This window comes from Drosophila grimshawi, unplaced genomic scaffold, assembly GCF_018153295.1.
Source record: "Drosophila grimshawi isolate 15287-2541.00 unplaced genomic scaffold, ASM1815329v1 contig_311, whole genome shotgun sequence".
NCBI lineage: Eukaryota > Metazoa > Arthropoda > Insecta > Diptera > Drosophilidae > Drosophila > Drosophila grimshawi.
In genome coordinates, this window is record NW_025063098.1 from 2,349,221 (window position 1) to 2,363,406 (window position 14,186).

Below are 14,186 nucleotides of genomic sequence, written 5' to 3' on the forward strand. Positions count from 1 at the left end.
CTTGAAATGGGTTGCTTGACAAGTGCATATGGTTTCGGCTCCGGGGTTGATCTCTCGGAATTGCAAGAAAGATAATATATATTTGCATATGAAGAGACATCGAATGCTGCAATTTAGATTTTCACATCAACTCACTAAAAATTGAGTTTACTAGCGCTGTATTCATATCAATCCCAGCATATCTTAAAAAGAGTACTTTTTTCCAAATCAATTCAACATTTATTTATTTTATTTTTTTTAAGTTTTTACATTTTATTGAGAGTAAATTAACTTGTTTGACATACTTGTACATTGATAATTTGAAACATGAACATTTGAATATATATCTTTAGTTAGACGCATAGATACGCCAAATGTTTTTGTGTAATCGTGTCGTAAAATACAATACATAAGTTTCGATCTCAAATACATACACATATAGCAACACAGACAAATATATTATACTTATACGCGAAGTAAGATTTATCGGATTTGTGATACATAGAAGTCCCCGTTCTAATAACGTTTGGTTAAACATGTTTCAGTTGCAATCGATAATAGGTAAGTAAAATTCTTGTGCTAGTTTCGCTTATAAGAAAGGGAAGATAACGTACTAAAGTGTTGCGCCTATTTTTGTTACTAAACTGTTCAAAAAGAGGTACAAATGTATAATGTTTGACTCTTTAAAACTAATTCGATTTACGAAATTTAAAACGTTCTTTATTCCTAAGCCTAATTTGCATTAAAAGCGGACTGGGTCTTGCTTAATTGTAGGGGGATTCGTTTTTTGGTGTTTTACAACTTTTATAAAATTAAAAGAAACAAATACGTATGTTTATGCAATAAATTAGGAAAAATTGTTTAATGGGTGATGAGCTTAAGTAAATTATAAACCAAACATAAGATAAATGCCATTCATTTACAAATTTGTTAGTTTGCAGCGGGATATTCGCATATAATACAAAATAATTCGAAGGCAGCTAAATCGCATGCCAGTTTCTTAAAGCTTGTTGTGGTAGTTTTTTGTTTTGTATATTGAATTCTGATACAAATGGTGCCTTTGAGCCTTGGACACGATCTTGTCAGGAACTAGAGTGAGTAGGTTTACGTGCTTATTGTTAAACTACGCGTACATATATATTTTAAAAACTTCATATGGTAGATAATCGTTAAAAATTGTGAGCTTTCATAATACACTGTCAAAATAGATACTCGTATATATGCATATGCTATTTGTTCTAATGGTATTCGGGGGGTTCCTTGCATTTTGCCTTGCTTACACATACATATACAATATTTCTTATATTTAACATTTTGTTATTTGGTTTCACGCATGACCGACATCAATAAATACTATATTCGTTTGAAACGCGTTTGTACATTTAATGGTTTCATTGTTTGGTTCAGAAACATTTTTTGAACAGATTCAAAAAACGCATTACTTTTGCGATTAGTGTGGTACGTCTAGTGCGTGGGGTTGTTGTTGTTATTCATGCAGCTGAAAATAAGATATAAGAGCCATAAACATATACATAAATTATGCAAAAATTAAATAAACATAAGTGTAATAATATATGGAAATAGAAGTGAATATAGTAAAAGCAGAAAATTAAAGAAACACACACTTTCCACACACATACATCATATATCTGTCAACAAATTAGTACTAACTATTGTGTAAAAAAAGTGTATATTATCTAGTTTCTTAGATTTGTATTCTGTTTAACTAACCAAAATATGCTATGCAATATATAAATATATAAAATGTCGCTGTAACGTTTCTCATTATTTAGTCTACCTTACAGCTAAGTAAAAAACTCAAAATTTGTTAAGGTAGTTGTGCACTTGATTTAGCAGGTTTTTTTTTTTGGTTTTAATCAATTTTTGCAATGTGCATGCAGCTTTAGTTGTAAAAGCTTTAGGTACGTTACATAAAAGTTATTGTTATTTACTTTAATAATATTTTTTGTATATAATAAAAAATGGACGCAAGTTACTAGGCTTGCAAATTTGGTAAACCCACCGATTGGCGGAAAATGGCAAATAGTTATCGCTAGTAACGGCGGCCGATTTCTGCTTAATTAATATGAATGAATGCAAACAACATTTAATATATTTAACACTACTACAGCCACTACAAAGTGCTAAACGATTTGGGGTCACATATGCAATCGAATAACGTTTTGTAAATGCTTCAAGGTACTCGTAAATAAATTAAATAGATTTCTCAAATATTCAAACATTCAATAGTTATGATGGTGTATTTTTTTTTTTTGGTAATTTTTTGTTTTTGTTTCTCATTTAGTTTTGGAGAGGCTGATAACAATTTGCATACTGATTAGTATGTTTTTCCGCTTGTTAGAAAATTTTACAATTGTCTGATTCGTTTTGGTTGTTGGTGTTGTTTTAATTTAGATAGTGGCGATTAGGTGCCTGTACAATGGGTTCTCTAAAGCACACGATGTAGATATTTTAATGAGCTGTGTTGCACTTTAGCGTTCATTAATTGGTTTCGGTGTGTGAATTTATGTATTATTTGCTATGGTAATTCTGTCGTTTTTTTTTGGTTTTTTTGTTTTTAAATTTAGTTTTTGAAAATAGTTGTAGCTTAATGTGATGGGCTTTCGTTTAATCGATGTTTGCCGCGTGATTTGCTGTGTGAGGCGCGGCGCAGAGAGCTGACGCTGCCGACGCAGTTGTCATAAAAGTCTAATGATTCCGATGAGAATGCTTTATATGGTAACATAATGGTGTTTTGCATTAAAAAAAGAGTAAATAGAGAATATATAACATTTGTATCAAAAGTCAAGTATGTATAACAAAAATATCATCTCAAATACTTCGCTAAAATCGCGCTAAGCTAAAAGCAAATTTTAATGTTAAAGCAATTTATGCAGCTATTTTAAGCAATTCACTAATTGAAATTGTCAAATAAAAGTTTACCTTTGTCTGTGGGTGAGCCAAGCGTAAGGCTGCTTAAGCTGGAACTTAGATTATAAGGACGCGGCGAGGGTGGCACTGGTACGGATTCATCACCAGGCAAACAAGTTTCCACCATGGCCTCCAAGCAGTTGACAAACAACTCGGACGATTCACCCATCATGTTGTACTGAGAGTTATGATTAAAGTTAACCAGCTGATGATTCAGATAATTTCACACAACAAACCTTTGTGAAGGGCCCAGCGAATCGCCAGAGTCCACCAAAACCGCAGCTTTGCAGAAAGTGTAGCTGCTGCTGGGAGGGATCCTCGCTGGCCAGCATGTTCTGAATGATGCTCTGCACTGAGTTCAAAACAACTTGATCGTGTGATACGGATAATATATTATTAATCTTCTGATCCAGCAGAGAGTGTCTGTAAGATATAGCAATGCATATGTTAGAGAGAAATGCATCAGAAAATGCAGCACGCAACTTACATGACTGGAAATACTTTGGGAAACACGACTGAACCCTCGGCCAAATACTGATACAAAACGCGTGTTTCGTTCTCATCCGAAGAGTATTTGACGAGAGTAGCTAAAACAGTCAGAACCAGGGCTTGTAGGGATAGATCAGGCAGCACCTCCGGATCAAGTAAAACATTCGACTCATTTGAGACAGATGAACGTGAGCCGCGTTCCTGTTGGCGTATTGCAAAATATTGTTATCAAATATATGTTCAAATTCAGTAACAAATCGGCTAATTTGAGACATTGAGATAATTAAAAAGGTCGTTTTATTGTGAACGAAAAGATATATAGAGGTGCAATATTTAAAAAGTTTGTAATGGAATTGATGGGGCTGTTAGTGAACAGGCAGTGCCATGCAGGAAAATTATATATAATTACAATAACAAGCCTAGGTTTTGAAGTAGGTAAATATTATGTTATGGATAGTCTAAGAGTCTAGTTAAATAGAAATAGAGTTTTGTTTTAGGCAATACCTGACGTTCTTCGATGCCGCTAGCATTATTCGGATCCTTGGTGGTTGGTACCGAAAATGAGCGTTGAGTTTTGAATAAAACTCTCGCATTCTACGTTTGAAGTTTTGATTTTTGTTGTATTATTCATTTTTCGTTGTTGTTTTTTTATATTGTGATCGATAACCAAATCAAACGTAAACCAAATGACATGTTCATGCGTAGTAGTAGTAGTAGTAGTAGTAGTGGCAATTACGAGTAGTTTATGTAGATATATATATAAGTATATTGATGAGAGTTACAAGCACCAATTAGATGTAAGAGGCAGCAGGCATATATTGTAGTATTCATAGAGTATATACGAGTTACGTTGTGATAAATGTATGTTACGGTTTATTTTTTAATATATTTTTTTTTTTGTATTTGTCAAAACAAACATAAAAAGAGATAAGAAAAAAAGTAATTGAACGATTAATTAATTTGTTATGCAACGGCTGATTTCGAATAGATAGTCGATAATACATAGGCGGGATGTATACATAATAGTATTCTCAATATTACAAGTGGATAGCCAAAAGTTACTATAGCAAATGGTTATAACAACTTTTGCACAACGATTTCAATTCAAATAGAATACACATTTAAATTAGATAATTTCTTGCCAATCGGCTCACCTGCAACGTCGGCACTTTATGTTGTCGCGCAAACTGCAAGGCTGACTGATCTAGAATGTCCCAGCTCTTCTGACGTCGCGACAATGGTTGTCCAATCTGAAATGTATGTGCCAGGATGTAGTATTATAATCAAACGCAAGAAAAAAAGCATAGCAACTATAACAATTCAGATTGTAAACTTAAAATATATATTTCTTTGCACTTACAGATTGCACACCATTGGCTATTTCGCCATTATCCATGCTGCTGCCGCTCAAATCCGCGGGCCAGCGTGGCAGAGCATGCTTCACATGGCAGCGGGAGCGCACCTCCTCGGAGACGGCTACCAGAGCCGTTAAATAGGCCACACTGTCCGGCGTCACCTCGAACTTGTCACGATGCAGTGGCTTGGCTATAATGCCTAGCAGCATGGTCAGCACACGCGACGTTCGTGACACTGTAGTGGGTGTCGGATGACGAAAGCCCTGTCGGAAAAAGAGAGAATTAATTATTGACTCACATTTGCCGTAATAGTAACCCACTTTAATGAGATGTCCGACGAGGGCAAAATGAAAATTGCTGCGAAAAGATAGACCGACAGCATGGTCCAGTTGCTTGAAATGCCATTCGAGCTTTTCGCGGGTTTTCATCATGACCTCGGCAATGGTTTCCTTCTTGTCAAAGCAGCCCTGCGACTTGAGCGTATGTAGATTCTGTTCGAGCAGCGCCAGGCCAGCACCATACAGCGTAATCTCGTCCAGCTGCAACACAGAGATGGCCACCCAGAAGAGTGCACGATGAATTGGCGACTCCGGGCGCAGCAGCGGCTGAATGCGTGTGAGGCACATAACGAGCGCTTCAATCAATATCAGATCATTGAAAGCCTCCAGCGCCTTGACTAAGATCCGCAGCAGTTGCTTCACCTCGTGATCCGTAACGCTCTTGCTGATGCAGCCGTAGACGATGAGAGCGCGTGGCTGCAGCGCCGGATTGTAGCAAAAGGCGAAGCTGCGCGCCAGCGAAGTCCAAGTATGCAGCCAATCGCAGTCGGGCATGTCGCGCATGCAAGCCTCCATGATTTCAAGCAGGGCATCAGTGATCACCTCCAGCGAGGGCAGCGAGAGGCGTTCCCGATCCGCCGGCAACGGCTGTGTGACACGCTCATTTCCTAGCCATTTTTCGGTTGGATGGCGACAGCTGGAGCGGAAGGCGGTGACAGCGGCCGACTTGACCTTGCTGATGCCGAATAGTAGATAAAATTTGGGCAGCGAGAATTCATCAAGTGAGAGCCGCAGGACACGCTGTGCCTCCTCACCAAACGACGGATTTGTGCAGGTGCACAACGAGTGTATTATATTGATAACCAGGCCATGGGTGGAGGCGCGCATCGAGAGTGAGCCGGAGCAGACCAAAAATGTGATGGTGTGAAACAGATACGGCACCGATGTCGCAACATCTAGACAATTATTGAAGGACAACATGAGTAGATAGCGTCCCAAAATGGCTATGTCGTCCCACATCATGTGCTGCTCCAGATATTGTGTGGGATTCGTGCAAGACTTGTCCATGACGCGACACATACGCGTTATGACCTTCTTTGACACCAGCTGAACATTGGCGGAGGCCAATGCCACAGCCGTATCGGCCATGATCTCCACCTGGGGTGAGCCCAATCCATAGCTAATTGATTTGTGCAGAAAGTTATCAAGCACCATATCAATCAGCTCCGGTATTTGTCCAATGGAGCCCCAGATTTTAGCCTGCACAGAGGGATACATTTCCTTTTGATCAATGGTCAGGCAAATGAGCTTGTCTAGAATCTGTGACACCTTTAGCTTCTTGGCATCGTCATTGGACTTGCAGAATTTGGTTAGGTTCTTTAGCCAGGGCGTCATGTACTCCAGGCACAAATGCTTCAGCTCAATGGTGCTGCGCTGAAAGCCCTGAATGGACTCCTCAAGAAACTCTAGTGTCAGATGCGGCTCATTGGTGGCTAACTTCTCGCTGACAGACTTGATAAAAATGGTATTATTCGAGGGTATGCACAGACCCTGAGTCTCCAGCAGCTGGCCCTCAATCTTCAGATCGAATGTGGCGGTCAGAGCGCAGAGCTGATTGTAGGCAGCTGTGCGCAGATTGGGATCACATGAGCCCAGGTTGAGCAGTGCCATGTTGAGTAGCGTACCGGGTACATCCTTGGGCCGTATCTTCTGATGCACCGTCACCGAATCCGGCTGACTCAGCTCCCAGCGGTTGCGTATGTGTATAATCGCCTGCACAATGTTATCGCAGTCATTGTGAATGAAGCTCAGCTGACCGCTTTCATTGGTTATGGACAGTGTGAATTGGTTGTCATCCACCAGGCAAACTTCCTCAATTTCCGACGCATAATAAACATCGTTTAGGAGCACGGAATGTGCCAAGACTTTAGTCTTCTCCGCGGACGTAATCTGCAGCGCTGTGGGACCCACTTTGATTGCCACTTTCGTGTCCTTGTGACTGAGCTTGAGCGCATTGCTAAACACCTTCAGATCCTCATCCAGGGACAGCGTGGCGCCCGGCAGCTTCTGCTGCTCGGCATCAATGTAATCACTCAGCTTGTTGGGTGATTCGAGAAACATCAGCTTGCGATAGCCCTTGAGCGGTGCCAGAATGCGATCATGGAACTTTGTGTACTCTCGCACCCACGAATTGCAGTTGTAAATGTAAACCGCATGCACATTATCATAGGCCACAGCGGGCAGCACATAGAACCACTTCTGCAGAAACTCGGTGCGAAAGCGATTATCAGAGCAGGTGTGCGTAAAGTCAATGACCACTTCGAAGGGTGAGTGACAGAAGGGCTTCAGCGTGAGTATGACATGGTAAATCAACAGATCCCCATTCGTTTCACCAATCCTGAAAAATAAATATTATTATTATATTATCTATTTTATAGAAAGCCAGAATATTATTAGGTAACTCACTTGTAACGCCTGGCTATGTAGTAAAAGACCGGATAGCCTGACTTGCTGGTACCCGCTTGATAAAAGATGTTCATGGATTTGAGCGTCTTGAACTCCTCCTTTTCGTGCATTTGATGTTTAACCATAATCTCTTCGAAATTCGTTGAGGACATATCGATGGAGCTCCAGCGTGCATACGAACTGAACATCATATGCGAATCCACTGGTTTGTGTTCCGGCGGACCCAAATAGGCCAACAATGTGGCCATTTTGTCAAAGGGTCGTCGACCAACGGCCTTGTGATCGCGACTGCTGGACAAATAGTCGCCAATCTTCTCCTGGTGGGTCCACAGTAAACGATGCAGCGCCAGCACATTTGCATCCGAAATAAAACTCATGCTGTGCGACGTTTGATCAACGGTCTCGCAATCGGAGGCAATCTGTATGAAGAACCGACGTCCGGCCTCAAAATGATCCCTCAGAAAGTCATTGAAGCAGAGCATGTGTTGTTCCTTGGAGAATTCAACATGGTTCGCAATGTTTTGCAATATTTTGGACATGAGCATCAGACCACGCTTCGCCGAGCTGGGCACCTGTTTGCCCACGATACCGAGCTCCTGTGGGGAGACTGTAATGGACACGAGTCAAAATATTATTACAAAATTAAAAAATAGGTTTCATGAAACCACGATGGGAACAATGACTTACCTATAGCTGGATTAATGAAGCGCAGAAATATGACTGTGCCCACGGCACCAATGTTGTTCTGCAGCAGATTTGGAAAACGTTTACTCAGCACCTGGTACAGGCAATGGCACATGGAGCGTAGCTGTGGCGGAAAGCGATCGGACGAATTGATAATAGCATCGAATACTTTCTGGGTGAGTGCAATCAAATTATTGCGATGTTCTTCGATGTCCTCGGTGGGCTCCAGTCGTGCAGGATCCACCTCGAAACAAGTCTCCTCCTGTGCATCTAACAAAGGACGAATGAGCGGCTCTAGTAGCATTTGCAAATAGCTGGCGCCATAGATCTTAAAGCAGAAGGCCATTATCTTGCTGCCCAGCGAGTTGCCGCGGAAGAGCGTCTGCATGCAGTCGGAGACTTCGACCTCGCGATAGAACATGTTCCATAGCAGGGGGGAGAGCAAGTGCTTGGCATCGAAGAGCGTGACTAGAACACGAGCTAGTTCATCCATTTGAGCGGTGGTCACCACATTGGCCAGTGCCATGGCAATGGGCAGTTCGCCCTTGTCGCTGATCATGGTCACCAGCTGAACAAGCTGCTCGAAGCGATCGGCCAAGACCGTCTCGGCCAGCGTGTCAAACTCTGTGCCCTGCTGTAGAATCTGGGTGAGTACCTCCATGAAAGCGGCACGTGTTTGCAAATCCGGATTATAGCCCAAGTCGATGGAGTGCATCAAGCCGGAGTCAATGTTGGCGCCAAGCAAATTTGACATGGCTTGTATGGTGGAATGCCTAAGTGCGGTCAGCTTTCCGGCAGCCATACGTGGACGTGGCGGCAAGAGAGGAGTACTGTTGATGTCCTTTTCCGCCTCCGAACTGTCGATGCAGTCGTTTAGTAGATTCATAAACAATGTGAAATACTTCAAAAACAGTGCGCTCTTTGCATCCATGAGATCGCCACGATCCGATTCCTCAGGCTGCAGCGGCAGTCCACGCAGCAGCGCGGCGACTGCTTCCATGCAGGCCTGATCGAGATCACGAAAGATCATCGAGGTGTTCGTCAGTAGAGAGGCATCCGCGGAGCTGGGCGGAGCTATCTGATGCGAGGTGCCCATCACCCAATCCGTTAGATATTCGACAAGCTTATTGCGGAACTTCATCTCCTGTCGAAAGGCCAAATCATCGCGTCGCTTCATCATGACCTCCACAAGTTGGCAAAGCTTAGTTTTAATTCGAATGGCATAGACATTCATGTCCAGGTGACGCACATAGCGCACAATGCCCAACATCATGCCCTCAATGCTGGTCACACCCAAATGTTCCGATGGCGACGGCTGCTCGCTGTTGGGATCCCTACTCGCCTTGGGATCCAGTATGGATTTCATTATGTAAATCGTGTGCTCGATGAACTGTGTGTTAATATCTGTAACATTCACATTGACCTGGCCCTGTTGGTCGAAAAACTTTTCGACTATGGCTCGTATCTGATCAAAGAGTATTGGATATAGCTGTGTGGACATTTCCTCGCCAACCAACTCCTTAACATTCTTCTGTATATTCAAACCGATCTTCTCATTGTTGCACACCAGCAGACGCAGTAGCTGTCCAATGAATCTGCAAAAAAATGAGTTTAATGTTAGTGTTGTTTAGAACATCTCTAAAATTAAATTTAATTTATATTAATACGCACTGCGTAACTGCACAATAGCTGACATCCTGTGGCGGCGCTGGCGGAATGGCGGACAAAGAGACTGTGCTGGGATGAAGCGAGCCATGACCAGAGCTGGTCGAGCTGGAATAGAGTGAGGCCTGAGCCAGGGACGCCACCGATGCATTGTTCTGCGATTGCTGCAGCAAAAGCTGGCGACTACTGTTTCGTTTCTGCAGGCAAACACCGCCCAAGGCCAACAAGAACCAAGTCATGTTGGCCCACTCGTTGATTTGCTCCTCCAGATCGTGCTCGGAGCTTTGGTGGCTAGCCCGACGTTTTCCCATGCCGCGATGAAACATTTCCGCTTGGGCATCCTCGGTCTTTAATTTGGGAAAGGTCTGCAGCACCTTGCTAAGCACCTCCCAGTTGCGAAACGTTTCCTCCCAGGCTGGCTGGACACCGTGCACGCAATGCTCAATCTTGCGCAGCAATGTCATGATGCGCTTCTGCAACGTCAAGCGGCTTAGCACACTGCCATGGTTGTTCTCAAAATAGCAAATACGTGTGTCCGTGGAGGCTACAAAAGAAATTACCTTTACTAAATGTATGCTAATAAATAAAGACATAGTGTGTAGCTTACATGACGAGAGCTGTGCGAGCTCCTGGTAGATGTGATAGTTGGGCATGATGAAGCCCACGGTTAGCTCATCGGAGCTACAGCAGATCTCCGCCTCCTCGCAGAGGAGACCAAAACAGGAGAGCGATGTCAGGACCGCATCCAAGTCCACACTCCACAGGTACATAAAGAAAACCACCTCCATTTTGATGTGCGCCTGCTTGCATATGGCTATCTGACTGCCAACGTGCGCATAATCCTTGTGCCGCTGCAGAAACGTGTTGCGGCAGATAAGTATCTCACGCAACCACTTTAGCACATCCGTATAGTTGGCTATCTGATGCTGGATGAGTTTCTGCGAGATGGAGAACAGCACCTGAGAACTTACATCCCAGAATGTATTAATGGGTGCCTCGGGATTCCAAACTTCAATTTTCTCAGGTGCATGTAGCGCTAACAGAGCTTCCATAGCCTCTTGTGCCACATCCGGCAGAGTTGTTTGATGCACCAGGCTAACTAAACCATTAATTAGCTCCAGCGTTGAGCTTTGAACCTCGTGCGCCACTTTGCCCTGCGTCTACAGGAAAGGTCAAATATAATTAAGTCACAATGAAATTAACTAAGTCAGTTTACGTTTAAGAGCAGTGTGGGATCAGCATGTATGAGCCTCACGAACAAAAGCAAGAGCATCTTGTGGGCTGGTCCCTCCTCGGCACGCGTCAGGCCCTTCTGTGTGTCCTTTGACTTAAGCGTTAAAGAGGTTATATAGCGCAGCGGTGTGTGCGCTATATATCCTTGTGTGGCCTTGTTCAGCGTATCCGTAAAGAGAGCGCGCAGCTCAGCGGAGCGATAATGGACGACATCGGTCTGTGGCCACCAGGGCAATCGCGGCTGGTTGACAATGCGAAATGGATTCTTGTTCTGCAGCCGAAAATCCACGTAAATATGTGCCAATCTGAAATTTGAATTATGTATTAAAACACCGACATTAAATATTGTTGTATGTTTGACTCACCGCAGCAAGGAACAGACAATCACGAAATGATAGGCCTGCGGCGAGGAGAGATTGAGACACACCTTCAGTGCCTCGATGTTGTGAGGACTGATGCGGAAACAAGAAACCCAGCAGTCAATCATTAGTTCGATGTCGGCATAATTGTATCCTTGACCACGCGAGAATGGCTTCAGCGGATTGAACAGCAGTGCCTTGAGATCGTTGATGAAGTACTGCACCAGCTTGAAGACCACATTGTTAGAGTCATTGTTGTTGATATATGTGGATGCTTTGCAGAGTTTCACGCAGGCTATGGCCGATGATTCGGTCACCTGTTTCGATGGCGAATGTGGACCCAAACCACGTTTAATGCTCTCAATAAACTGCCTTGCCGAGAAATCTTTGTCGCGCGAAGTGGATTGTGTAGACTTTGAGGGCACCTTTTCCTTTTCCTTCTCCTTCTCTGATTGCTGCAGCTCGTTGACAGTGGCCTCCAGGCTGGAGGGATTCAAAATGAGCAACAGCATTTGCAGAGGCCAAACTAAAGTTTTGCTTTTCTTGTTCTCCGTTTTAAAATACTCCACAAAGTCCAAGAGAGGCTCCCAGCACCTAAAAGTCAAAGAGCATTTTAATGGTAATATTGGTTTTCAAATTGGTAGCTACACACGTTGATATGTCGCGATTGGTGCCACGCTGTAGATCCTGAAATTCTTGTGGATGATACTCAATCCAGTTCCAAATCGCTTTCTCCAGCGAGTAAAGCAAAATTAATGGTGGCGCACGCTTCGATCGAAATTTGGTAATTGTTTCTGCAAAAGAACTAGTATTTTAGAACAAATTGGACATAGTTTAGGCACAAAATTAAAATACCCTGCAACAGCTTAGTCAGCTTAATCATGTCCATATCAATGTGCTGTATCAACTCAATATCGTTGTAGTCGGGATTCTCCTCGGAGCACGAAGTCAACTCCTGTATACGCGCCGAGATGCGATTGAAGACAGCTGAAAAATGATTTTGGGATAATGCAAAGAGAACTTTGGAGGCCAGCGCCTTCAGTTGAGCTGCATTTGGATTGTTGTCGCTTTGCACATCGACAAACTGGGAAATTTCGCGGAGCAACAGTTTCACGTTCATCGCCTCATTAAAGCGTGCCGTATCCTTGGTCTGATTGGTTAGGCAACGTTCGAGCGTGGTCAATATGATGACCAGAGATTCGAAGTAGCAGCGATCCGGCTCATATCGATTTTGTAGCGCCTGTTAATTAAAATTACTCGATTTTAATATTGCAGATTTATGCTTATTAGTTAGTTACTACTTACAGCCTCGTTGACGCGTTGAAGCATCTTGGTCAAGCCGGAGATGACCAGGGAGAAACGGTAGCGTGAGATGTGTATGAGGCAGGCCACCAATTGGTCCTGGCTCATGCGCGCCTGTGTTCCATAAGCTCCAATCTTGTTTGGCAGCTGCAAAAAAAAGTATTTCATTGAATAAGTGCATTGCACTCTTACGAACTATTGTTCCTTCTATTTCTAACAATTTTTCTTATTATTAAATCACATAATCAAATATATTACCCGTCATAATCTAAAATATTACCCGTCAGCTAAAAGTTTTTTATAAATAAGACAATTCTCACTTAAAAAGTTCATTGAATATTATAATTGTTTTATTTTAATTAAGATGTTTACTCAAACTATATTAGATTATGTGCCCTTTCAAGGGTATACACGCGTCGTTAGTTCAGAAAAAAACACAGGTTCTCAGTTCATTCATGAAGCTGTCGCCGGCCAAACGTCCGCCCACGCCCCCTTTACACCCACACTCACACCAAAACAATGCCAGCAGCAGGTACATTTTTTCACTCAGCTCGAAAGCATCGCGACGCAACATATTAAAAGTGCTGTAGAACATTTACCTGATCTTCGAATCTGGCCAACAGACCAGTCGCCCATTCTCCAGGCTTTTGTGTAGCCATATTGCGTTTTGTTTTCTAAATTCTTAACAACTATTCACTGCATTTTATTAATTTTTAAAACGACGGAGTTTCACAACGCAGAGCTGTCAAAACGATGGCTGAGTTTGAGCTGAACGAGTATTGTATGTGTATGAGCACCGAATGTAGAAAACAGGTTGTGCAAAGAAGTGCCCAATTTGCTCTCTCTGCGCATGACGACACAATACATTCAAATGGTGCAGATTATGCTTTTGGTATATTGTGTTGTTTTTTAAACTTTTTGACTAATTTGTTTGTAATACTCAGTTGCACCATGCAATATTTAAAATCTTATATATTTCTCGAAGTGTAGCAACGCTGAACTTGTAAGCTGTGACGTCATAGCATTTCATATTGTTATGGAAATTGGTTGACCTATGCAACTATTATGGTATTTTCTTGGTGCCGTTCTTATTGGTATTTATCGATAACTTGTATATTATGTATTAATTGACTGTTTTGAATTTAAAATAAATAGCGCCAAACTATTTTCAAATATTTTAATCGACGATAATCTATTCATTGTATTTTCAGGGACTTTCTTGCTCAAGAGAATTGCAATTAGAAACATTTTATACGTTGACAATATTTAAAATAAAAATTTACTTTGCTCACAACCAGGGCTGCTTAATATATCTTCGATATGTGTAATCATATATCGATTGTTGTGTAACGGTGCCAGTGCTGCCCAGCAGGTAGAACCATTTAGTAGAACCAAATCTTAAAAGATGTTGCCAAACTGAAAAATACGTTAAGCTTGAAAATATT

General features: G+C 42.3%; 1 protein-coding gene across 4 annotated transcripts; it reads right to left on the bottom strand.

Moving 5' to 3' along the window:
• Window positions 1-223: 223 nt before the first annotated feature.
• On the bottom strand, window positions 224-13,477 carry LOC6564338 (neurofibromin). 4 transcript variants are annotated; one of them, XM_032736777.2, is made up of 18 exons: window positions 13,341-13,476; window positions 12,745-12,888; window positions 12,295-12,679; window positions 12,092-12,233; window positions 11,446-12,033; window positions 11,064-11,385; window positions 10,455-11,007; window positions 9,854-10,391; window positions 8,186-9,777; window positions 7,499-8,105; window positions 5,075-7,430; window positions 4,760-5,017; window positions 4,554-4,649; window positions 3,904-3,993; window positions 3,398-3,600; window positions 3,147-3,333; window positions 2,923-3,088; window positions 224-1,477 (listed from the first exon to the last, which is right to left on the bottom strand). In XM_032736777.2, exons 1-18 carry the CDS (start codon window positions 13,398-13,400, stop codon window positions 1,470-1,472), a joined length of 8,295 nt encoding a protein of 2,764 aa, XP_032592668.1. In that variant the 5' UTR covers window positions 13,401-13,476; the 3' UTR covers window positions 224-1,469. The 4 variants fall into 4 exon arrangements, with proteins under 4 accessions (XP_032592668.1, XP_032592670.1, XP_001990613.1 ...); XM_001990577.3 differs by lacking the exon at window positions 224-1,477 and adding an exon at window positions 2,012-2,709 and having other exon boundaries at window positions 13,341-13,477; XM_032736779.2 differs by lacking the exon at window positions 3,904-3,993 and having other exon boundaries at window positions 13,341-13,475.
• Between the last annotated feature and the right edge of the window lie 709 nt (window positions 13,478-14,186).